This window comes from Carcharodon carcharias, chromosome 15 (assembly GCF_017639515.1).
Source record: "Carcharodon carcharias isolate sCarCar2 chromosome 15, sCarCar2.pri, whole genome shotgun sequence".
NCBI classification, from domain to species: Eukaryota; Metazoa; Chordata; class Chondrichthyes; order Lamniformes; family Lamnidae; genus Carcharodon; species Carcharodon carcharias.
This window is the reverse complement of record NC_054481.1, coordinates 117,305,076-117,329,455: the sequence shown is the minus strand read 5'-3', so window position 1 is coordinate 117,329,455 and position 24,380 is coordinate 117,305,076. Positions and strand designations below refer to the sequence as shown.

General features: G+C 43.3%; 1 protein-coding gene across 1 annotated transcript in view; it reads left to right on the top strand.

Annotated features, from left to right (window-relative positions):
- Positions 1–24,380, top strand: part of LOC121288258 (MORN repeat-containing protein 1-like) — a 66,429-nt gene that overhangs the window by 24,832 nt on the left and 17,217 nt on the right. Inside the window, exons 2-3 of the mRNA XM_041206759.1 lie at positions 14,009–14,157; positions 20,145–20,221. Of these exons, the coding sequence (XP_041062693.1) occupies positions 14,134–14,157; positions 20,145–20,221 (101 nt within the window). The 5' untranslated portion in view covers positions 14,009–14,133. The remainder of the gene's footprint in view (positions 1–14,008; positions 14,158–20,144; positions 20,222–24,380) is intronic.

The window sequence follows — 24,380 nt, the reverse complement described above, 5'->3', positions numbered from 1 at the left end:
CAGCTGTGGCACTGATTCCATGCAGTCTTCAGTGGAGAATATTGAGGCCTGAATTCCATGCATACTGACATTCACATGAAGCTTTCTGTGTTTAAAAAAATGAACATGGCAGTGCCTGAGGAGAAGGAATCAGCACCCAAGAAGGGTATGAAGAAAGTCATGACTTAAATGACTGTAAAGGGCAGCAAGATGCAGAGAAGGCGGATGAAGGAGAGTTGCTGCATCTACATAGTGATGAAGCAGGATCACCCCAATGACTCCCCACTGGAATTGGAATATCCTCCATGGAAACAAGTGTTATGGCCTCCTTTGTGAATTTGTGAATGATGTTTCAGAGTGTTTGGTGGGTGAATTTTCCCAGCTCACCCATTACAACAAGCATTTCATCATCAGCTCCTGGGAGATCTCAACTGCTCTGTACCTGCTGCAGCTCTGAGGGAGTTTGCCAAGCACACAATGTGTCAGAGGGGACAAAAGCTGTGATCAAGTGCACCAGCTCTGAGTAAACCTCCACAATGTACTGAGAAGTTGCAGCTTCCTGATTTAAGGCCTGGGTTCCTACAGGTAACAATGTATGTTGGCTATATGATGAGCAGATCAGCAACACTGAGACCCCCAGTGGTTTTTTGTTGCCAATTTTCTCCCCATCTCTCTGAAAAATTAGCGGCTTTGATGGATATAGTTTGGCTTGACAGGCCCCTAGCATCTCTCCAATGCCTCACTCAAATGCCTATTCTTTGTTTATGAGCACAAGAGAGTGTGTTTCAATGGCTAATCAACTGGAAGAGCATCACAAGCATCCTGATGCTGACCCCACGTACCAACTGTCAGTTTGGAACTAGAGGCCCTGGCTGATTTATTCCTCTGTTCTGATGAAAGACCTTTGACCTGATGAGTTCTATCTTCCTCTCTCCACAGAGACTGCCTGACCTGCTGAGTGTTTCCAGCAGTTTGATTTAATTCCAGATTTCCAACATCTACAGTATTTTGTATTTTAACTTCTTCCCAACACTCACAAATCTGCAATTTCTGAGCACTGGTGGGAAATTAAACTGCCTCATCCCAACGGTTACAGTGTAAATGCAGCCTGAACCAAGCCATATCAATTATTTCCTTAACTTCAAACACTCGATTGTTTTGATGTTTCCACCCCTCATCTTAAAGTTCTATAGTGTGACAAAAGCATCCAGTTAAAGAGATGGGAAATATGACAGGTGTATGGATTAGGCCATAAACAGCCTATAACTATTTATGCCCTATTATTAGCCACCACATCTGTGAATTTTATGGTAATTGTCATACTGTACTCACCAGCCGGGGAGTTCCTGATGATTTAGTGCCGTCTTCAGATATCCTATTCAGCTTATCAGCATGTAATAATTGAGAGGGTAGTAAAAGTATAATTAATTGACATTTTGCTCCTGGAGAGGTCAATTCCCTTGTCCTCGTCCCTGCTGTTCTGAGTCTCGTCCTCCTGCCTGTCTGAGGAAGATGGGTGTCTGACCTTGGCCAGCAGGTTTCGTTACGAGTGTGTTAATTAAAAGAGACACATGGGGAGTTGCGTGTTGCTGCTTCCCTCTGTGACCTAGGCTTTAACTCTAAACTACAGAGGTCCCGTAAAGAAAAAAAATCTACATTATTCACTTGATCAGGGTGATGTGCTGTGCATGTCATTAACCCTGGGTCAGGAGCAGGGCTGGTGAAGTATCTATCAGCAGAATACAGATTGTCACCAGTACAATAGGGAAGATGAAAGGGGTTAAAAAAAATGTTTCAAACCTTCGTATTTCTCTCAATTTAATGTCCTGCATTCAGGTTAAAATTATAACCTCGCTGGAGCTTCGCTAGGGTTGCACTCTTTCGGCTAATCAAATCTGTGAAGAGCAGCAGAGTTAAGTCTTGGTGTATTGATTCCAGTTGAATTACCCACTGTATTTATTGTGTTCAATGACCAGAGTGTTGTTTTAAGTTATTCATTATTTCATATTGCTAGTACATTTTTATGCTTGTCAATAGGAGGAACCAAAGATTGGTTAACTTGTCATCCACAGTACTGAGCACTCTTTGGTCAGGTACGGCACACATTAATCAGAGAGGCTACAAGCAGGTCCCCAGCCCAGCTGCATGGTTGAGAATTATCAACAGCAGTGAGGAGCAAAGGCTAGATATGTACCTGCTGAGTATCTTTGCCTTATGGTAATCCTGGAATATCTCAATGCAAAAATATAATGCCTTCTGTGGTATTATCCCCAACCTCAAAGAGCACCCTACTGTATTATCCATTTCCTACACCAGCTGCTTTTTTGGTCTCTATTGACTGTTTCAGAAGCAGATTACTGGGGTAAATAATAGGGAAAAGCTCCTTCTATTCTACATACCCTGGACCGCAGCCTTGGAAGAACTGCACCAGCGTGACATTTCCCTTCTCCAAACCTTAACATCTCTGAGGGCTCCCTGAGGGAGGCTGCCAATTTAGTACCAAATTAAAAGCAATGTATCAGTTGAAATCCTGAAACTCAGCTCACTTAAGAAGCCTGGAACTGGCTGAGAGAGGAGACAATCATCCCATCAATCAACTGGATTCACCAGCCAATCACTCTTAAACTGGATTCAGGCAGATGTTGAGCTAAAATAAGCAATCTACTCAGTTAGCATCCTATCCTTTTAACCCAGCGACCTGCTTTTGAAACACTCCTCTGAGAGGCAGCGAGTGTAGGAAATGGATAATAATACAGTAGGATGTACTTCTGAGGTTGGAGCTAAGGCCTTAGAAGGCATTATATTTTCGCAAAGAGATGTGACAAGACTACATTTTAAGGCAGAGATACACAGTAGGTATGTACCCTGCTCCTGCTGCTAACCACTATTGACAGTTCCCAGTTGTTATGGTGTGGTCTTGTCGCCTATTTATAATAGAGTTGATCTGCAGACAACTTTCTAAGTGGAAGCATTAGGTTTATTTACAATACAGCCAGCAGCAACTACACATGTGCTTTCAACTTCATCTCTATCTCTACACTGACTGTGGAGGTAGACGCACTGCTAACACATTAGTTTACACAGATCATGTGATCTTACACCACATGACTATTCTTAAAGGTACAGTCCAATATTTAACAAAACCATAATTACTACACTAGTCAAGGGCCTGAATTTTATCTGTGGCGGGTGCACGCGATCAGCGGGCCCAGGATCTGTCAGGAAACAGACCCCCGACTGCAATTTGACGCTGGCTGGCCAATTAGCAGCTAGCCAGCGTGAAACGTGTGCTGAAATGCTCAGGGCTGCCGGGGTGGGGGCGGGAAGAGGGCGGGCAATGCCTGCCGGGGGCTGCAGACCTGAAAATGCCCAAATAAAGGTTTTGAAAGCTGCAAAAAAAATGTCCATGCCTCACAATCAATCACCTGAAAATATAGCTGATAAAATATAGCTGCCCACAGATATTTATTTTTATTTTATTTCATAACAGAAATTTCATCCCGACCTTGGTTGAGGTTTGATGAAAGACGTAAAGGCCGCCTGGCCAATTTGCCCGTCTGCCAACCATAAGGTTGGATGGGCCACGAAACATTGGAGGCAGTTGCGCCATTAATGAGCTTAATTGGCCCCTTAATTGTCGGTAGGCATGCTTCCCACTTTTGCGTGCGCCCACGGAGCAAAATATCGCACGAGTGCGCAATGATGTCGGGACGCTCGCCCGACGTCTACTCGTGTGATTTTACGCCCGATAGGGTAAAATTCTGCCCATGGAGCTGGGTGGGAACTTGCTTGTAGCCCCCCCTCAGTGTTGCTGTATAACTAATTGCTGGGAGTTATGTGACAGGCAGCTGATCAACCAATTGCCGGATTTCTCTTTAGTCGCTGTTGGGGACATGGTTTATGTTCATTTGCTGCTCACAAGATGAACAGAAAGGTGAGAATTATTGACATAAAGCATATCCCTAGTACTCAAAGCACAGCTGCACCTAGGTAATAGAGAGTAAATGATTCATTTAACAAAACTATTTGTAAATATGACGCTTTGGCATCTATGAAGCATCACAATTTCATGACGCATGAGGGTAGACAGGCTGATAAAGCCTCTCAGACACCCACAGAGAAGCAGAGCCATGAAGTGTCTGGAGAATCAAAGGAGGCATAAGCTAAAAATATTATAAAGATGTTAAGAAATATGGAGTACAAAGGAATTGGCAAGGAGGCAGGATACAGAAAACCATTATATTCAAGGTGATAAGGGGGAGAAATGTTTTAAGCAGGAGAGAATTACTGGAACTTTTCATTTCGTGTGCTGCTAAAGTCAACCCTGTTAACATAAAGTTATTACTTTCCCCAGTGTGAGTGTTGCCACCTGCTGGGTTATGGAACTATAGATTCCACCTACACTCCAGCACCTTGTCAGCATGGCTATTCTTCGTGTTGGAACCCAGGAATATTGGTATACCATATGGGTATGGAGGGCATCACAATCAAGTCTTATCCTGTCCACACATAACACACCCTGGTATCTTGTCAATCAAGAGTGGGAACTCAAACTACATTTTCCCTCCCACCACCCCTCCCCCAACCTAGGGCCCTGAGGCCACTGTGACACTCCTCTACTACGCTTGAGTGAGATGAACTCAGACTGGTGATAGGTCATAGAACCTGTTTCTGCTCCGAATGGTGTAGTTGCACTGGGTAGTACACTAACTAATTAACACTGTCAAGAGAGACAAGTTTCACATTTAGCCTAGCTAATAAAATACTTTTGAAGTACTGCCTTAGGATCTTTTACATTCGCTTCAATGCGCAGACAGGACCTCAGCCTAGTGTCTTGTCCAATATTTCTCAGGTTCCTGCTGTTTTACTTTTTTTGCAGATAAAAACATGACTGTCATTTAAACAGAAATTCCCAGGAACAGTTGTAGAGAATGGGTTGAATCTGGGTCAAGTGAGGTGACATTGCCAGCGTGCAGTGAATGAGTTAAGCTATTTGCTGACCCCCTAAAGGAAAAATAATGAATTGTCAAATAGAACTTATTACCCACTCAAAATTAATTAAGCCATTCAGCTATTACATTAACACATCTAATGGTAAATGATTTTACATTGAATCATAAGAGCTCACACAGCGTTGGCAAGCACAGAATATTGTAAGCATTGCCAATGGTGAGGGGAGCAATGCATTCAACATTCTATTTAGCAAACACAGCTACATGTGGGTATACTGAAAGCATTTTCGTTGTTGTTAATTTTCTGGCTTCTCCTGAAAGTGCTGACTCTTTCTGGGGTATAGTTCCACACGGACCTTTAGACATCCAGTACCTCTCCCATGATTGAACTTGGATGGTGAGTGTCATTAGACTATTGGACCATGGTAAGCAGAATAGTCTGATTATGTTTTCACTCAGCAGCCGCACACATGTGCTTTCCAGGGAGGTTATTGAATACCTTTTCACTCCCCTCCCCCTTCCTAGCCCAGCAGGCACTGAGGCCAATTGTGCTATCCCCAGCTTTTGCCCTGACTAAGATCAGATATATCTCAGCACAGACTAGGAATAGAATCTAGGATTTTCCAGTCTGTATGGTTTTGTTCCACACCAAATGAAGCATTTACCTACTGAACCATCAAGTACATTAGCCAAATTTATCACTTCCACCCTTCATGCTGACAGTAGCCTTCAAATGAAGCAATTACATTATGATACCAGCAAGATCCCCAAAGCCAAGAGGCTTTAAACTGTAATTCTGCCATCCTCAATCCAGCTGAGGAGTCACATCACTGGGAGCACAGGTCAGAGAATTACAGATATAGTGCTCTGACATGTTATTTGTTAACACAGTATCAATGCTGGAATTGAGGAATTATCTTATCAGAAATAATCAGTACCTCTCCTGATGCTTCAGTTGACAAAGGCAGTGCAAAATTGAGCTATGGATTAAGGAATTGGGTAGGTTTGATTCCCAGTCTGTACTGAGTAGCTGAACTCAGCCAAGGGTGCTACCAAGACTCAGTGGGTATCACTCTTGCCTCTGAGTCAGAGGGCTGTGGACTCAAATTACCATAATCTAGGCCGACACTTCAAGTGCAGTACCAAGGGAATGCTGCATTGTCAGAAGTGCCATCTTTCACAAGAGCTATTAAACTGAGGCCTTTTGTGCCTTCTGAGTTAGGGTGTAAAAAATCCAAAGGTACTATTTTGAGTAAAACAAAGGAGTTCTTCCTGGTATTTTAGCCAACATTTATCCCTGAACCAACACCTAAAGACAGATTATCTGGTCCTTATCACATTACAATTTGTAAGAGCTTGCCATGCACAGATTGGCTGATGTGTTTCTTACTTTGCACTTTAAAAGTATTTCATGGACTGTAAAGCACCTTGGGGCCTCCTGAACTTGTGAAAGAGACTATGTAAATGCAAGTCTTTCTTTTTTCTTTCATACAATTAGTCCCAGTAGTGCTGTGTTTGCTGGGGCAAATCAATCCTGATCACTCAATGATTCTAGTGTATGTAGACATCAGGTGGGGACAGGATCAGGCTCCGATGTGATGTCATCTGCTATCAAGTAGCCCCAGGTTCACCAAGGAAAGAATGCCAATGGCATTGCCTCATGCCTCTGTTTCTCTTTACAAACCCACCAACATATGCACAATACAGAAATCTGTCATGTCAAAAATGTGAAGCTTCAAATTAACAAACTGTTTTGCTTTAATGAATCATTGCTGTATGTCAGAGTGGCAGGCGTTTTCTCAGTGCCCATCATTCCTATGTGCCAAGTTTTCAGTATCACTCCGGTCATCTTGTGAGCTGCCAAGGTGCCTCAGGCTTGTTTGTGCCTGTAGAATCATTACAGAATCCAAGCTAGCTCCTTCACAAAAGGAGTCAGGGAGGCTGGAATAAGAGACTTCCAGAAAATGATGCAGAACTACATAAGAAATGCTGGGAATAAACCAAGAGCAGTGATAATAGCGCAGGAGTTGCCAGACTCCGTGTCTGGCAAACAATGAGAGGTAGGAGAGGTTGAGAACATGGAAATCTGCTCATTTCCACATGACATCTCCCACTCTGCTCTTGGGTATCTCCCTCAGTCAGCTCTTCTTTTCCCTCCATTGTCCGTTTTCATTCTCCTGCATTGACTTTCTCTCCACTCAGCTGAATACCAGTGGTGCACTGGCAGAACCATTGTCCAATATGCGTGGTAGAAAATGAGGGTCACATTAATCATACGAGTCAAGTAAATGATGGGCAGGAAAATATATAAATGTTTAAACTCCCACATTTTTGGAGCTGAGGGAAATGCTGTCAGCACTGAAATGCTATGTACAATTTAACTGCACTGGTACTAAATGCTGCACTAAATATTAGATTGCAAAAATTATTAAAGAGGGAAATATTCTTCCTCTTCTCATTTGAAGGTGCCCAGTGTGCAACTGATTATTTCAGTGGTTTCCTCAATGTCCCCACAACCAGGTCTAGTGAGACAGACCACAAACCATTGGCTTCCATTCCTAGCCCTACACGCCACCTCTCAAGTCTCCCATCCTTGGACCCCCTTCTCTTCCTCATCTATCAGTTTCCCCTTGGCAATGTCGTCCACTTAAACGCCAATGACTTCCAGTTCTACCTCTACCTCTCCACCACTTCTCTTGATACCTTCATTGCCTTTGAACGTGTGTGACACCCAGTCTTGGATAAACCGTTGCTTCCAACAGTCAATTTTGAGCATCATCTCAAACTGTGTATGTGCACTTTAAATATCAATCCCTCCCTGGCTACAGCCTTAGGCTAGGGTTACCAACTCTGGCTGGACATATTCCAGGAGATGTTGGCAGAAGTGACATCATGGGAAACTGGTGGAAGTGGTGTCATGACACTGTGACATTCCTGTGCTGTATATTTTATATAGTTCAATGTAATACATGTGAGATTGGCAGCTAGAAAGATACAGTGGAAAGCAGCTACATGGCTGTGCTCCATCAAGCTGGTCACCTGGTCTCGAGTCACATCGGTTGTTTCTGTTTGATTGTGAACACTGATTAAGTGTGACATTGAATGAGAGGGAATGAACCTGTCTTCACTAAATTCCATTACTGAGTCTGAACAATTCCTTCCTCTCCCAGCTCCGCACGGGGAATGGAAATCCGCAGTGCACCACAGTCCACCTGGTCACTACCAATTCAATCCGACACTAATTAATAACACTAATTAGTCTCATCTGAGCCTTACCTTGGCTCATAATCAGTGCCCTTTCAACCAGCATTCAGCCCGAGTGGGCATCGCCTCAACCGATCGGAGCACTCATTGTGTGGTCTGTAGGCTGTTAGGATATTTCTGCCAGCGGCCTCCGCCAATGTCGAGTCGGGCTTTTCTGTGGGTTCCTGGCGTAAGGGAGGTCAGCTGGTACCTGAACGTGGGCCGTAATTGGCTGACAGCCAGTCCCTGATGCAGGGAAGATCAGATGGTACCCAAGCACGAGCTGTGATTGGATAGCAGTTGGTCCTAGCTGCCGTTGCCAAGAGCTAATGTGCTCCTGGAATGTTTTATTTGGCCACCGGGAGATTGAGGCCGATTCCAGGGGACTCTCGGCCATTCTGGGAGGGTTGGCAACCCTACCTTAGGCCTTTGACACTGTGGAGTTCAACCCTTTACACTGTGTCCTATTTTTGATGAATGGATTAATTTGTTTGGATTGGTTTCCTCTATGTTCTATTTTATATTAATCATTCACAAGTCAGTTTTAATGGTTTGACAATTTTGTTAACTTAGCACAAGGAAGGAAGTTCCACTCCAAACCAGTAGAAATCATTCTAGCAAGGGTTACGTGCAGAGTATTGCTCCCCAATCCCTCTAGGCTGTTCCAATAGAATAATTTCACCTACCTTAAACTGGTTCTGTGGCATGTTATTGTTATTACTTCCCGACATGAGTCTCACACAGCCTTTGAAGACCCTGAAGTAACTTCACTGGAGGGGCTTAGGCCAGTGGCTTGAAATCCAATATAAAAGCTGCTTAATTTCCAACCTTATCTCCTACAATGAAGTATTCCATTTTTCACACATCCTTATTGTTTCTTTGAATGAGACTGCCAATTTAATGGAAACGTGCGCTGAAAAATGCCCTGTTCTTTTGCTGCAGAAACTTGCCTGGCTTATCTTGTGCAGGACCTTTATAGTGGTTGAGAGAGAAAGACTGAAATCAGCACAGAAGATGCTGGAGGGAAGAAAGATGAAGAAACAGCTGATAGAGAGTAAAAAGACAGCAAGAAAAGTCATCCCATTACTCTGGGTCAGATTCTAACTGAGACCCCAGTCTGTTTAACTGCACAACTAATATTCTGCATACACTTAATAGAGTTTCAAAAAAGGATAGCTTAGGACAACCAACAATTCTAATTATTTGTAAAATGGCCTTTTTAAGTTTATGAAATGACCGTATTGGGTGCATATAGAGAACTCATCCCTGCAAAAAAGGCTAGCCAGTCTCTTGTGGTGTTGTGAAGGAAGATGAAGATTCTGCAGATGAAGCTGTAGTACCTCCACTGCAAGGAGGGTGTAATTGCAGCATGAAAAGTTTACAAAGGCGTTTTTCATTATTGAATGTGGACATTGGAATTTGTAACACAACAAAATGGACAGGCATTGATTTTTAATGATGCACCTAGATGCACAATAATAGGTAACATTTACAGTGTTAAGAAAGAGCCTGTTCTATTAAACTATATGTTTAATTAAGAAATAACCCACTTTATCTCACACTCACCAGAGCAAGCTTACTGGGTACAATGCAGCACGCATCTGTGATACTGAGGCATATACCGCATTTGATCTTAGGCTTGTGCTGAGTTAGTTGTTCCTAGATGGTGGGACAGAGGGGCGTCACCATCTTCCTCAATGGACTAGGGCTGGTAGAGAGGAGACTCCCGGTCACTGTCAAGTTATCTCCGTGGGAAAGTGACTGTGCTCATTTCAGGTGAAGGCCAAATTTTATCCCAGTCAAATAGCTCACCAATACAGGTAGTAGCTTTCTGCGCTCAACTACAAAGAATGGTCACTTGGGTTGGAACTGACACTTTGGAAAGGAGTCAGAGCCTACAGGAGAGAAACTCCAGGTAAAGGTAGACAATACAAATAAGAAATAAGAAAATACAAACTTGTAACTTGTACACCCCCTCCTGAAAATTATTGACAGATTCAGCCAATTCACTTTTGATAAAGATTTTGCATTAATAAATGAAATTAACAATTAACACTGCCAAGGGCAACTGAGAGCATGTCTCATGCATCGGACCCAGTGACCTATTAGCCAGTGAAAATAGCCTCCAGATTGAAACAAACACTTAGCTTCTGTGCAATCCAAGCCTTATAAATAAATGAAACAAAGAGGCTATGAGGGAAGGTTCTACTGTTGCTGTGAGGAACAGACTCCAGCATTTTGTCCTCCATTGCCACTGGGACTCCCACCACCATCACTCCAGGTGAGTGTCTCCTGCTCAGTTTTTGCTACATAGTCCTTCAGTTACTCTGAGGAGTTAATTGTGTGTATGTTTGCGGTTTTTTTTTAATCTTATAAGAAATAAAAATCCGAACAGATGGGAAAGGATTAGGTGATTGACTCTGAGTGTCAGACAGCATGGAAGTGAGCTGTTTGCTAACACAAACAGATTTATCTCCCCTGTTCTTCTGGCACGATCAATGGTTTCCACTGCGTTTGGCATTCTAACTTAAGTCAGTGAGTTCCATGGTGATTGTGATGCTCAGGAACCAGAAATGCACTGCCACTGCTACCCACAGGTACACAGTTCTATTCTTCATTCTTTCAACAAAGCCGGTTGATTTCAATTGCTCCGTTAATTCCTCTTTGCTGTGAGGAGAACAGGGGAAGAACAATGAACATACGCAAGGCCTTTAACCGAATAAAAGCAGGGAGTTAAACCCACATGACTCCAGAGAAGAGAAGGCTGAGGAGTGACCTAATAGAGGCCTTTAACATTATGAAGTGGTTGATAGCGTAGACGTAGAGAAAATGTTTTCACTTGTGGGTAGACCAAAACTAAGGATCATCATTGTATTTACTGACGGCCATCTTATATTGGAGAATTCGGGCAAGTGGTAAGAAATTAGAACTCGTTACCATTTAAAGTAGTTGAGGTGAATGGGATGACGTATTTAATGGAAAGCACATGAAGGAGCAAGACTTATCGCAAGGATAATCAAAGAAAGTTCGTTTCAAGAAACCGCACAGATTCCTATTCCTTTCTCCATCATGTGCTTGTCAACTTTCCATTGAATACGTCTGTCCCACATGCCTCAACTACTCCATGTGATAGAGTGTGATGAAATAGGGTGGGTGAAAGCTCATGTGGAACACAAACATCGGCCTAGACCAGTTAGGCTGAATGTCCTGTTTCTGTGCTGTGAACACTATGTTATCAAAATCCCTGTCCCCGTGAGTCACCTCTAGGGTGGGATTGGAAGCATACCTTCAAAGTGAACTGTCAGATCGTCCTATCAGCATGGACCTACCGTACGCCACAAGGATAATCAAAAAGGGTTCATTTCAGGAAACGCTGTGAATTTAAAAATCAGCTGTGGCATACAGTACCTAGTGAGCAGCAGGGCCCGACAGACTAAGAAAGTCCCCCCAGGTTCATTGTCTGGTCTGTGCTAAGCTAACTGATCCCAGCCCAGTGACCGATGGTGAATTACTATTGGCTTCAGGGCCTCTGGATTAAGGAGCTAGGAAGGTGAATATCATCCAGGGTCTTTCTGCTGATCACCACCCAGCCACCCATCCCCACCACCAATAGAAAGTGTGTATGTAAATATATATATATATATGTAGTGAATGGTGACAGGATCAAACTTGATCGTTGTGCCCTCCACCCATGACCAACTAGCCTGTCAGCATTCATTTTCTTGATTCATAAATGAATCACTTGGGTGAGGAATGGGAGTGTGGAAAGGTACTAATTTAACATAACCGACAATGAGTGAGCGCTTCCAGGATAGGTGGTGGGGATGTTAGAGGACATGTCAATGCTTCTCTATCATCTACAAAGCTCAAGTGTGGAATACAATGGAACGCTCACCATTCACCAGGCTGTGTGCAGTCACTCAACAACAACAACAACATGCATTTATACAGCGCCTTTAACACAGCAAAAACAGTCTATGGCACTTACAAGAGCATTATCAGTAAAGACATGTTTACACTGCGCCACAGAAGGAAATATCAGGACAGATGACCAAAATCTTGATCAAAGAAAGTAGTTTTAAGGAACACCTCAAAGGAGAGAGGGGCAGGGAGGTTTAAAGAGGGAATTCCAGGGCGTAGGGAGAAGGCAGCTGAAAGCATGGTTGCCAATGGTGGAACAATTCAAAAAGGGGGTGCAGAAGAGGCCAAAATTTGAGGAGTGCAGAAATCTTAGAGAGTTGTAGGGATGGAGGAGGTTACAGAGATAGGGAGGGGCTAGGCCATGGAGGAATTTATAAACAAGGATGAGGATTTAAAAATTCAGACACTGTTAAATGAGGAGCAAGTAAGTTAAAACTCAAGAAGTTCAAAACAATCCAAGACAAAGTAGTCTGCTTGATTGGCACCCCCACCTCTAATATACACCCCTTCCACAACAGGCCAGTGTATACTATCTAAAGGATCTATTGCAGTAACTTAGCAAGTCTACTGCAACAGTATCTCCAACTCCAATGGCCTCTACCACCAGGAAGAATAAGAGCAGCAACATCAAGGGAACACTACCAGTTCCAAGTTACATGCCATCTGATTTGAGCATATACTGTTCCTCCTTCATCATCACCAGGCCAAAATCTGGAAATCCCCCTACCTAATCATTGTGGGAGTGCCAGTGGCACATGAATAGCAGCATTTCAAGAAGGTCCGCCAGTCCTTCTTGGAGCAACTAGCAGTGGGCAATAAATTCTCGCCGTGCCAGCAACACTCTTATCTCAAGAACAAAAAATAAAGGAAGTAAAAGCTCAAATTATTGTCAATAAATAAAACATCTGTTCCAGTGTCACATTTCATTGTTCATTAATTTGTTGTGTCATTATGGTTCTGGGCTCAGCTGTCACAGCCAACTATTGTGAAATGTTCAGCAGAGGAAACTTGGTAAGCAAAATGAGATGACAGTTAATGTAAAATAGTATACCTAACTATAATGGGACACTGGGTAACCTTGATTTTTATTCCTTGCTGATGAGGTTAAGAGATGATCTGATAATTGAGAGATTAAAAATAATTAACAGGATAGAAGGTGAATGACTCTTCTTGACTCTTAATTTGGAAACCGAGAATAAGGGGGACAAAATCTTATCATTTGAACTGAACCAGTTAAAAACAAATCCAGAAAAGAAACCTAAAGATTGGGACAATGTCGAACACACTGCCTCAAAAAACACTTGATGCAGAAATTAGTTGACATGCTTAAAAAGGAGATAGATATTTATTTATTTGGAAAGTAAATTTACCACTTCTTAGCACTGTAATCCCCTCCGTCCCTAAAATCCATTAAACTCTCTGTGCTCCTCTAATTCTGGCCACTTGCACATTCCCCATTCTAATTATCCCACCATTGGCAACAAGCCCTATTATCCCACCATTGGCAACAAACAAGAGCCTTAAGGTCTGGAATTTACTCCCTAAACCTCATCACCTCTACCTTTCCCACCTCCTTTAAGTCATTCCTTAAAACCTGTTGCCTTGACCAAGCTATTGGTCACCTGTCCCAATATCTCCTTTTGTGGCTTGGTGTCAAATTCCAACTGATTACACTCTGATGAGACACATTGGGATGTTTTTATTTCATTAAAAGCTCAATATAAAAGCAAGTTATTGTTGTAACGGTTTTAAATGGTATGGAGGTTTGGTGGGGAGCAAAGTTTGTGGCTAATAAAATGTAAGATCAAGCTTGATAGACCACATGACCTGGTCTTGCTTGTATTTGTGTTCCTAACTACAGGGAAATCAATGGTCAGTGTGAATGTACCAATTGACTCTTCATATTTTTGCAGGGTACCAGTTGTCTCCAGCAGTGGAGGATTCCGTTCTTGCTCTGGCCAATCAAAGAGCAGAAAGTGGTTATGCAGTGTTCTGGAATATTGCACTCGCTTTGCCTCCAGCCTTCTATCGCCCTTTCATGATTCTTGACCAACTGGAAAAGGTAAAAGTTTCAAAACTGACGCACTCCTCAACTCGTCATTCAAGATCAAAGCAAAATACTGTGGATGCTGGAAATCTGAAATAAAAATAGAAAGTGCTGCAAATGGCAGCATTTGTAGAGAGAGAAACAGAGTGTATGGGCAGAATCTTACATCCCGCAGACAGGCACGCGCTTAACCCAGTCGGGCATCAAACAGCGTGCGATGATGTCGGGCAAGGATCCCTATGTCATCGCGCACTCACACGATATTTCAGTCAGCAGGCACATGCGCACGAGAGTTGGCAGCACGCCCGCTGACAATTAAAAGGCCTGTTAAGGTCATTAATTTATTAATAGAGAGAGATTTTTCGCTGTCCTTCCAACATTACGGTTGGCAAGCGGGCAAATCGACCAGGCGGCTTTTGCGTTTTTGAGGAAACCTCATCCACGGGTGGGATGAGGTTTCCGACGTTAATTTTAAAAAAAGGTTTTGACATAATTTTTATTATGTATTTGTTCATGCGAGTGAATCCTATGTGGTGATATTTTTTTTTAGAATTTCCAAATCTTTATTTTTGATTTTAAATTCTTCAGCTCCCTGAGACAGCTCTCTGCCTTCAGGGAGCTTTCATTGTGCGCTCCCCACCTCCAGCGCCTGCGCAGACTTCAGTGCTCGTCCTCCTCCTGCCTCCCCACCCCGGCAGCATGCATTTCACATTGGCTGGCGATGGCGGGCAGCGGACTGTTTCTCTGCCACTCCCCAGACCCGCCCACCGCGCCAGCCTGACCACCCCCCAAAAGTCCTGCCCCATGTTTCGAATTGAACATAACTTCATCAGAACTGGGGAAGAGTTCTGAAGAAGAGTCATATTCAACTCAAAATATTAACTGTTTCTCTCTTCATACAAGGTGTCTTTTAAAATGCGCACAACGATTCAACCTGTTCAAACCTGACCCACGATGCTGTTTGATGAAGCTGTCTCACTTGGAGATGAAACACAGAATGATGAGCTGGTGCCATTGGGGCCACTCTTCCATGGTAGTATTTGAGCAGTTGGAGGGAGTTTCATACACACACGCACTCGAACACAATTCCAAAATGATTCCCTGCTCCTCTAACCAAAACCATCCTCGATCTGCAGGGCTGATGGGATTTTTCAGCCTACTAACGTTTGTATATACCTTCAGAGCAGCTCTTGGCCAACATACCGAAGTAGAGCAGATGGAGAGCTCCCTCCCTGTTAATCTTAACTGAACTTTAAAGGATTAATATTTATTCAATTTTGTATTTTCAAATTTCCTTATGAGATCCACTCTGCAGATTCCACCGCACACCCAGACTGCTGACCTTCCCCAGCAGAGCCCTTGAGCACTCCATTGCCATAAACCTCACTCCCTGATCCCTTCCTCCTTTGGGAAAACGTCTCCATAGAGCATCCAACTCACAATGGGGCATTCCCAGGAGCAGGCAGGGTTTTCTGCACCAATTGGTTAATATACCAGGAAAGCAGACAGTTTGCAAATCATGTGCTTCTGGTGATTACTAAGGCTAGCCACTCATCTTGGTATTGAAATTTCTCACTGGAACCTTTAGATAGAATTGCTCAGTGCAGCAATGAAAGAAAGGGTTGAAAGACTTACATTTATAAAGCCCCTTTCATGACCTAAGGTGATTTACAGCCAATGAGATACTCTTTGAAGCGCAGTCACTGTTGTATTGTAAGGAAATGCAGCAGTCAGTTTGTGCACAGCAAGCTCCCATAAACAGCAATGTGATAATGATCAGCTAATCTGCTTTATTCTCATTGATGTTGTTGGTGTAACATAAATATTGGTCAGGTCACAAGGGAGAATTCCCCTGCTCTTCAAAATAGTGCCATGGGATCTTTTATGTCCACCTGAGAGGGAACACAAGGCCTTTATTTAAATGTCTAATACAAAAGATGGCACCTTTGACAGTGCAGTGCTCCCTCAGTACTGCACTGCAGTATCAGCCTAGATTTTTGTGCACAAGTCTCTGGAGTAGGATCCTACAATCTCCAGACTGAAAGGTGGAGTCCTGCTCACTAAGGCATGGATGAGTTACACACACCTTAAACCAGCTTATATTTCAGCTCTTTCCTGGACTCGAACTCAAGTTCTGTCGAAGGGTCATGAGGACTCGAAACGTCAACTCTTTTCTTCTCCGCCGATGCTGCCAGACCTGCTGAGTTTTTCCAGGTAATTCTGTTTTTGTTTTGGATTTCCAGCATCCGCAGTTTTTTTGTTTTTATATATGGATGAGTTCACCCTGGCAGAACCCAAACATCTCCATTTGTGACACTCATGATGTGCCAGAGCAAAACATTAGAAGGTTAAGCTGAAAGGCTGAGACGAGGCAGCTGGAATGCGAGGAGACTTGTGTAGAGTACAGCTAACAGCACAGACTAGTTGGGCCAAATGGCCTGTTTCTGTGCTGTATATGCTGTGTAATGTAATTTTTTCAGGGTGTCTTGGAAATAAACCAACTTTAACCAAGAGACCAGCCTGGATTAATTCTTCCACCACAACCTCTTATTATCAAGGGCCACTTTGTTATGTTATTGGCAGCTGCCAGACTTTAAAACCTCTCTTGAACCAAAAGCTGTAACAAGGATGGTATAGTATGAGGACTGCAGCATTTGCATTGAGAATTTTGTCATCAGCAAAATGTACATACCACAGCATGACACAGATTGGCTCACGTGAACAAACCAAAAAAGAAACAGACTGGTTGGTCCATCAAGGCTGTCTCATCCCAACATTGGACTGTTTCGACACATCATTAGGCTTACTCCTCCCACCCACCCTGGCAAGCAATTTCCTGGGATAGATAAGAAACACCCCTAGGATAAGGTTCTAGGAATTTCATTTCCAATCCTTTATAAGCAAGCTGCAGCAGATTATGGTGACTATCCCTGTACCCCACCTACTCTTTATAACCTGTCTTCCACTCACAGTAGTTTATTCAACTCTATTTTGAAGACTTGGCAGCAAATTGACTTTCACTAATCACGTGTGCCAGAGGTTGATTACCCTCTGGGAAAAGAAGAACCCATTGGCATCCAACCAGCCTTTAGGCTTTCAGAACCAAAATTGATGCCTCCTCCCCAAGCCCCACCAGCTGCTCTCCCAGTCTCCCTTCCCATCCAGTGCAAGAAATCTATCTTGGTGGACATGATTGAAACCCTTCACACATATGCATAGGGAAAGATACAGAAACTGTTGTGTGCACTTCACAAAATCCCAACATAGAAACAGAGAGGAAAGCAATTCATGGCATTCATCTGCCTTTTCAATAATTCCCAAGGTTTTCTGCCATCACTAAACAGAAACCGGTCTCGTCTTAAAATAAGAGTGCGAAAACCTTACAGATTTTAGCCTGCACATGTCAGGAGGGTCTGGCTAGCCTTTTGGCAGAGGGCTGCAGGTTGTACAGAGGCATTCAAGGGCATGGGAGTTTGACAGCCAGATAGGAGTAGCAGCGGAGTAATTGTGGATTTCTCCGGTGTTTGACGGTGAGGAGGGTGAATTCTGTCACATCAGTTTATCATGGTGCAGGAGGGTAGGTGGGAAATAATAAGTGGGAAGGCAAGTGGTGAGGATGACACAGTCTGCAGAGGGATATAGGCAGGTTAAGTGAGTGGGCAAAATCTTGGCAGATGGAATATACTGTGGGAAAATGTGAGGTTATGCACTTTGGCAGGAAGAATAGAGGAGTTGAATGTTATTTAAATGGAGAAAGACTGCAGAAAGCTGCAGCACAGAGGAATTAGGGAGTCCTTGTGCATGAATCCCAAAAAATTAGCATACAAGTTCAGCAGGTAATAGGGAAGACAAATGGAATGTTGGCCTTTATTTCAAAGAGAATGGAGTATAAAAATAGGGAAGTCTTGCTAAAATTATACAAGGCACTTGTTAGACCACACCTAGAATACTGTGAACAGTTTTGGTCCTCTTTCTAAGGAAAGATATACTGGCATTGGAGGCAGTCCAGAGAAGGTTCACTAGGTTGATCCCGGGTATGGAGGGATTTTCTTATGAGGAGAGGTTGAGTAGGTTGGGCCTGTACTCATTGGTTTAGAAGTATGAAAAGAGACTTTATTGAAACATATAAGCTTCTTAGGGGGCTTGACAGGTAGATGCTGAGAGGTTGTTTCCCTTGTGGGAGAGTCAAGGGCCAAAGGGCATAATCCCAGATTAAGGGGTCGCCCATTTAAGACAGAGATGAGGAGGAATTTCTTCTCTCAGAGGGTAGTGAATGTGAGGACTTCTTTATCACAGAGGGCTGTAGAGGCTGGGTTGTTAAGTATATTCAAGGCTGAGATAGACAGATCTTTAATCAGTAAGGTAATCAAGGGTAATGGGGAAAAGGTAGGAAAGAGGAATTGAGGATTATCAGATCAGCCATGATTTCATTGAATGGCAGAGCAGACTTGATGGGCCGAATGGCTCACTTCTGCTCCTATGTTATGGTTTTATGGGTAGCTGGTGGTTTGGCAGGAGTTAAGGATTGATGCAGGGCCTCGTGAGTAGAGTGAGACCACAGAAAGTGGGGAGGAGGTGGGTGGTGATCTGCACATTTAGTGCTATTACAGCTCCCACCACAGCCCATATATCACTCATTTAATAATAAAAACAGGAAATGCTAGAAAAACTCAGCAGGTCTGGCAGCATCTGTGGAGAGAGAAACAGAGTTAATGTTTCAAGTCTGTAAGACTCTTCTTTGGAGCTGAGAAGAGGTAGAAATGTGATGGATTTTATACTGTGGAGCAGGTGAAGCAAAATAGAAGGTCAGGGTTAGGTGGGAGCTCAGAGAGATTTGACAAAGATGTCATGGACACAGGACAAAGGAAGTGTTAATGATCATACGGACTTGAAACGTTAGCTCTGTTTCTCTCTCCACAGATGCTGCCAGACTGGCTGAGTTTTTCCAGCATTTTCTGTTTTTATTTCAAATTTCCAGCATTCGCAGTATTTTACAATTACTCATTTAAACTGGCATATGTTCCACAGGTGTTGGGAGGGAGCGGTGGAGCTGTGACTGGGATTTGCATCTTTCTGCTGCAGGGGATATAAGTTTAAACTGGAAAAAGTGCACGTCAGCAGTCCCAGGCCAGCTGCAGATAGCATTCTCCCAGCTTTGATCACATGTTTCAACCGCATATGGCACAATGACAATTCCAGGTTGCATGTAAAACCTAATGGTGTGTCCAAGCAGAACTTATTTAACTTAAGCAGCTGAATGCTTCACCATTCAATCCCTCCATAAAACAGTGTCTGCTTTTATATACATCCTATTGCATCTCACCATGCTTCATGGATTACTCTCAAAGTTAGTTACTGTATTTGTGAAGGCGGACATGTAGCCATTGATTTTTGAAAAGTAAAATCCCTACAAATAGCAATGGGTTAAATGACCAGTCTTTTTTGGTGGCGTACTTTGAGGATGAACCTCAGCTCTCTGAGCTTCTTCAAAATAACACATTATGAGGTTTCCTAAAAAATGCAAAGGCCCCTTGGCTTTTCCGACTGTCCGCCAACCAGAAGGTTGGATGGGCAGTGAAAAATTTCTTTTAATTACCTTTTTAATGACCATAATACACCTTTTAATTGTTGGTGTGCACGCTCCCGACTCCAGCATATGCCTGCCGACTGAAATATCGCGCGTCATTTTACATTCGGTTGGATCGGGCACTCGCCCGCCCACCAAGCTAAAAATTCTCCTCATAGTATTTCTATGGGTGGTCCAGTTCAGTTTCTGGTCAGTAGTAACCCCCTGGAAGTTGATGGTGGGGATTCAGTGATGACAATGCTGTTGAACATCAAGGGGAGATGGTTAGATTCTCTCTAGTTGGAGATGATCATGCCTGGCACTTTTGTTGCTTGAACATTACTTGCCATTTGTTAACCCAAACTACATAGTTAAACATGATGTCTGTTGTACTTTGTGTCATTTAAGTGACTGTGTCCTAACTTCTTAAATGCAGAAAACGAGCAAGAAGTTGAGCAGCAGAGCACTGAACGACAGAGTAACAGTGTCACAGGAGAAGATGTCTGAGAGCAGGTGGGTGTGAGTTACAGCTTAAGCCAGTACAAGAGCCTCTGTGTAGCGCTTAACTCAATGCCCTGTGCTTAGGGAGAAGCAGCAAGCAGTTGTTAGCTCATTTTCTGCAGTAACAAGCTGCCGGCCTGGGAGGAAGGACTGTCAGGCTGCTGAGGTGACAAGATCTTGATGAGCTGCTTTCGCACAGTTAAGTGTTACAGAAGCACTTAGAGACCTTTAGGTAGATCGCCCCAGAGAGCACCAACATCATAAAAATAATTACACATCTCAGTGTGGGTAACAAAAATAATTCTAAAAGGTCACAATAAATGCTAGAAATACACAGGAGGTCTGTCAGCGGCTGTAAGGTCAAAATAATGGGTTAATGCTTTGATCAGTAGCTGTAATTTAAACTGTCTTTTGGTGCCATATTAGTGGCACATTGATGTGGCACAGATGACAGCTGCAATATAATATACTTGCCAGTTTTGCTAAGCTCAGTAACTGGGATCTGCTGGGCTCCTGCTGGGATGCCAGCCTCTGTCTACAGCTACTGACTGACCAGCATTGTGCGCAATTAGAAACAAAAACTGCAAATACAGAAAACTCAGGGTTCACCTTCAGAGAGGGAATGACTGACACCGTAAATTGTCCTTTCACCTCTAGCTCAGACCTGGCTCACCGAGATGGAACTAAAGTCACCTCATTTGCTGTTGCTTGCTGGCTGCAGGTGTCCAAAATTAATTGCTTTCACACTGTCGGGCTGATTTTACAAAATCATGCTCCCGGTGGGAAGCATTGCACACCGGAGCACGTAGTGGGAAATTGCCAGCGGGCGATACTCATTGCAAGGATTGTGCTTTGATAAAATGACCCTTGCATCATTGGAGCTAACAGAAGGAGATCCGGTCTCCCTTATCGGATGGCATCATAGAGCCACAAACCTGTTGGTCTGTGATTTAACTATCAGGATAAGGATGACATTTTTATAGAAATATAAAGCATGACCTAGTCCTGCACATTTGCCATCTCTTGCTGTCAGCCGTGCCTTCAGCTGTCTAGGCCCTAAGCTCTGGAATTTCCTCTCTAAACCTCCCCACGTCTCTACTCCTCTCTCCCTCCTCCTTTAAGACATTCCATAAAATCTACCTCTTTGACCACACTTTTGGTCACCTGTCCGAGTGACTTGGTGTCACATTCTATCAATTATGCTCCTGTGAATTGCCTTGGGACATTTAACCAGATTAAAGGCTCGAGTTGTTTTTGTTGCTGTGGGGCTCCATTTAATAGCAGAGCCCAGCATGCCAATGGAGACTGGCTGAGTATAAAGGTGAGAAAGTGATGCACCATAACTCTCTTTCCTAAAAGTGGCTGAAATGCTGCTCACAAATATGAAAGGCCAGGAAGGAGTGTGATGCCTGTTCATTGGTTTGGAGATACAAGCACACAGAACCTTTTAATGATAACTTGCAAGCGTAGAACCTGTTAATAGAAACACACAAACATAGAAGTTAACACTTCAGGTGCAAACCCAGAAGGTGAACTTGCTTGTTCTCTCCGCAGATGCTAACTGGGAGTTTCCAGCATTTTTTTGTTTTTGTTTCAGATTTTCAGCATCAACAGGATTTTGCTTTTAACCGGAAAAGAGAACCTTTCAATAGGGACAACGGGACACAGAAGGTATTCAGGGCAACATGCACACACGAAAACACAACACATACCTGAACGCATGCACACACTCACACAGGACAGCAGCTAGCGCCACAATTCCAAGTGCACCTGGTAAGAACGTAACATAAGAACATAAGAACTAGGAGCAGGAGTAGACAATTCAGCCCCTCAAGCCTGCCCCGCCATTCAATACGATCATGGCTGATCTCATTTGGGGCCTCAATTCCAATTTCCCACCCTCTCCCCATAACCTTTCAACCTGTTACTAATTAAAAATCTGTCTATCCCCTCCTTAAATTTATTCAGCGTCCTGGCATCCACTGCACTCTGAGGTAGTGAATTCCACAGATTCACGACCCTTTGAGAAAAGTAATTCTTCCTCATCTCTGATTTAAATCTGCCACCCCTTAGCCTAAGACTATGGCCTCTCATTCTAGAATGCCCCACAAGGGGAAACATCCGTTCCACGTCTACTTTGTCTATCCCCTTTAGCATCTTATACACATCAATTAGATCTTCTCTCAACATTCTAAATTGTAGCGAGTATAGGCCTAAACTGTGCAATCTTTCCTCACAAGACAAGCCCCACATTTCTGGAATCAATCTAGTGAACCTCCTCTGAACTGACTCCAATGCACTACACCCTTCCTCAAGTAAGGGGACCAAAACTGTGAACAGTACTCCAGGTACCCTCTAATACTTCACCAGTTTGGCCATTTGTCAAGAGAGGGCCAATTCAGTAAGTGCTGATCAGCATCTGACTCTGGGGGTCATCATAGCAATTGACTCCTGGAAATAAGGGAAGAAAATTAGCAAATAAATACATGGTAAATAAAACACAACAGCAATGCGTGTTAAATAATTTAAACAGTTCACAGGTTTTAATCTGCAGTCTGGAAACTAGCTGGGGATATGCTTGCTGCTCTGTTTCCCTTGCCCACACAATGGAGTCATAAAAGTATTCTGCAGTGTATCTGTCGCAGTCAATTCAAGCTGGGAAATGTGTTGTGGCAACAATGCACTTAGCACCTCATGTAGTAATGTTGTCTAGCAGGCTGGTCACAGCAGGTAACTCTGTGACATCACCTCATCTAGCAGCAGAGAGAACGAGTACTGCTCTGGGACAGGAATGTATTAAATGCAAATAAATGGGACTATAGAACCCAGAGGTAGTATAAAGCAAACACTGAATTCTGAACATTTTTATTACAGGTACATAAACAGAGCTGATGAATTTCACTGCTTATAGCAACTAAGTAAATAATCTGTACTCCATAAAATCCAACAGTGCTGGTTATATATTTTCTCCTCACAGGGATTTAAGGTCCAGTGTATTTCATCTTATTTCTGGTTTAAAATTGTAATGCAGCAACAATAAAAAACATCACAGTCACCAATTAGTGGGACAAACTAAAACTATTGGTCATCACTTTGCAAGGTCACATAGCACATTTTTTCTGACATCTCATTTATTGCCATGGGTAAGTACCATTCACATTCACTCACCTGTGCTGCCTCCGTCCTCAACCACCTTATAACGATCCATGCTGAGATACAGTTAGAGAGGAATGGATTCCCTAGGCAGTCATCTATCACGTTAATCTATTTGGGGAGCGTTGTCAAACCCTTCGACCATATGAAGGGGGCAGGTTGAAATTGGTGCAGTGCCAATGGCAGACAAATGTGATACCCTTGACTTGCCCCAGGGACTGCCACTGTTGTTGGGAATTTTGCCACGGTAGTGCCGAGTGGAAGCCAGTCATTTCTCCAGATGGAAGGAGGGAGGGAGGGAGCATCATAGGGATAATCAGACCCAGCCTCCTCATAATATAGATGCAAATGCTCAGGCTTCTGGTAGTGAATGGGGTGTCAAGATAAAAGTGGTGATCTCCCAAGATCTGACACCAATGTAGACCCACAAATTTCATGGGGCATGCCCCCTACCCCGAACAACTTTTTAAAAAAATCACTTTAAGGATGTGGATGTCACTGGTAAAGCCAGCATTTAATGCCCATTCCTAGTTGCCTGTGAGAAGGTGGTGATGAGCTGCCTTCTTGAACCGCTGCAGTCCATGTGGAGAAGCTATTATGTTAGGTCGGGATTTCCAGGATTTTAACCCTTCGATGATGAAGGAATAGCCAATATATGTTCAAATCAGGATGATGTATGACTTGGAAGGCAGCCTGGAGGTGATAGTGTTCCCATACACCTGCTGACTTTGTCCTTCTAGGTGATAGAATTTGTATGTTTGGGAGGGAAGTGCCTTCAAAGAAACCTTAGCAAGTTGCTGCCATGTATGCTGTATATAGTACACACTGCAGCCACAGTGTGCTGCTGATGGAAGGAGTGAATGTTTCAGGTGGTGGGTGGACTGCAAATACATTCAGCATATTTGGCATGGTATAGAACTGAACCACAATTCAGCACACATGGTGCATCAGGCTGATTCAGCATCTATTCTCAGGTCAGCAACACCATTTAGTTTTAATTCGAAGAAGATCACTAACC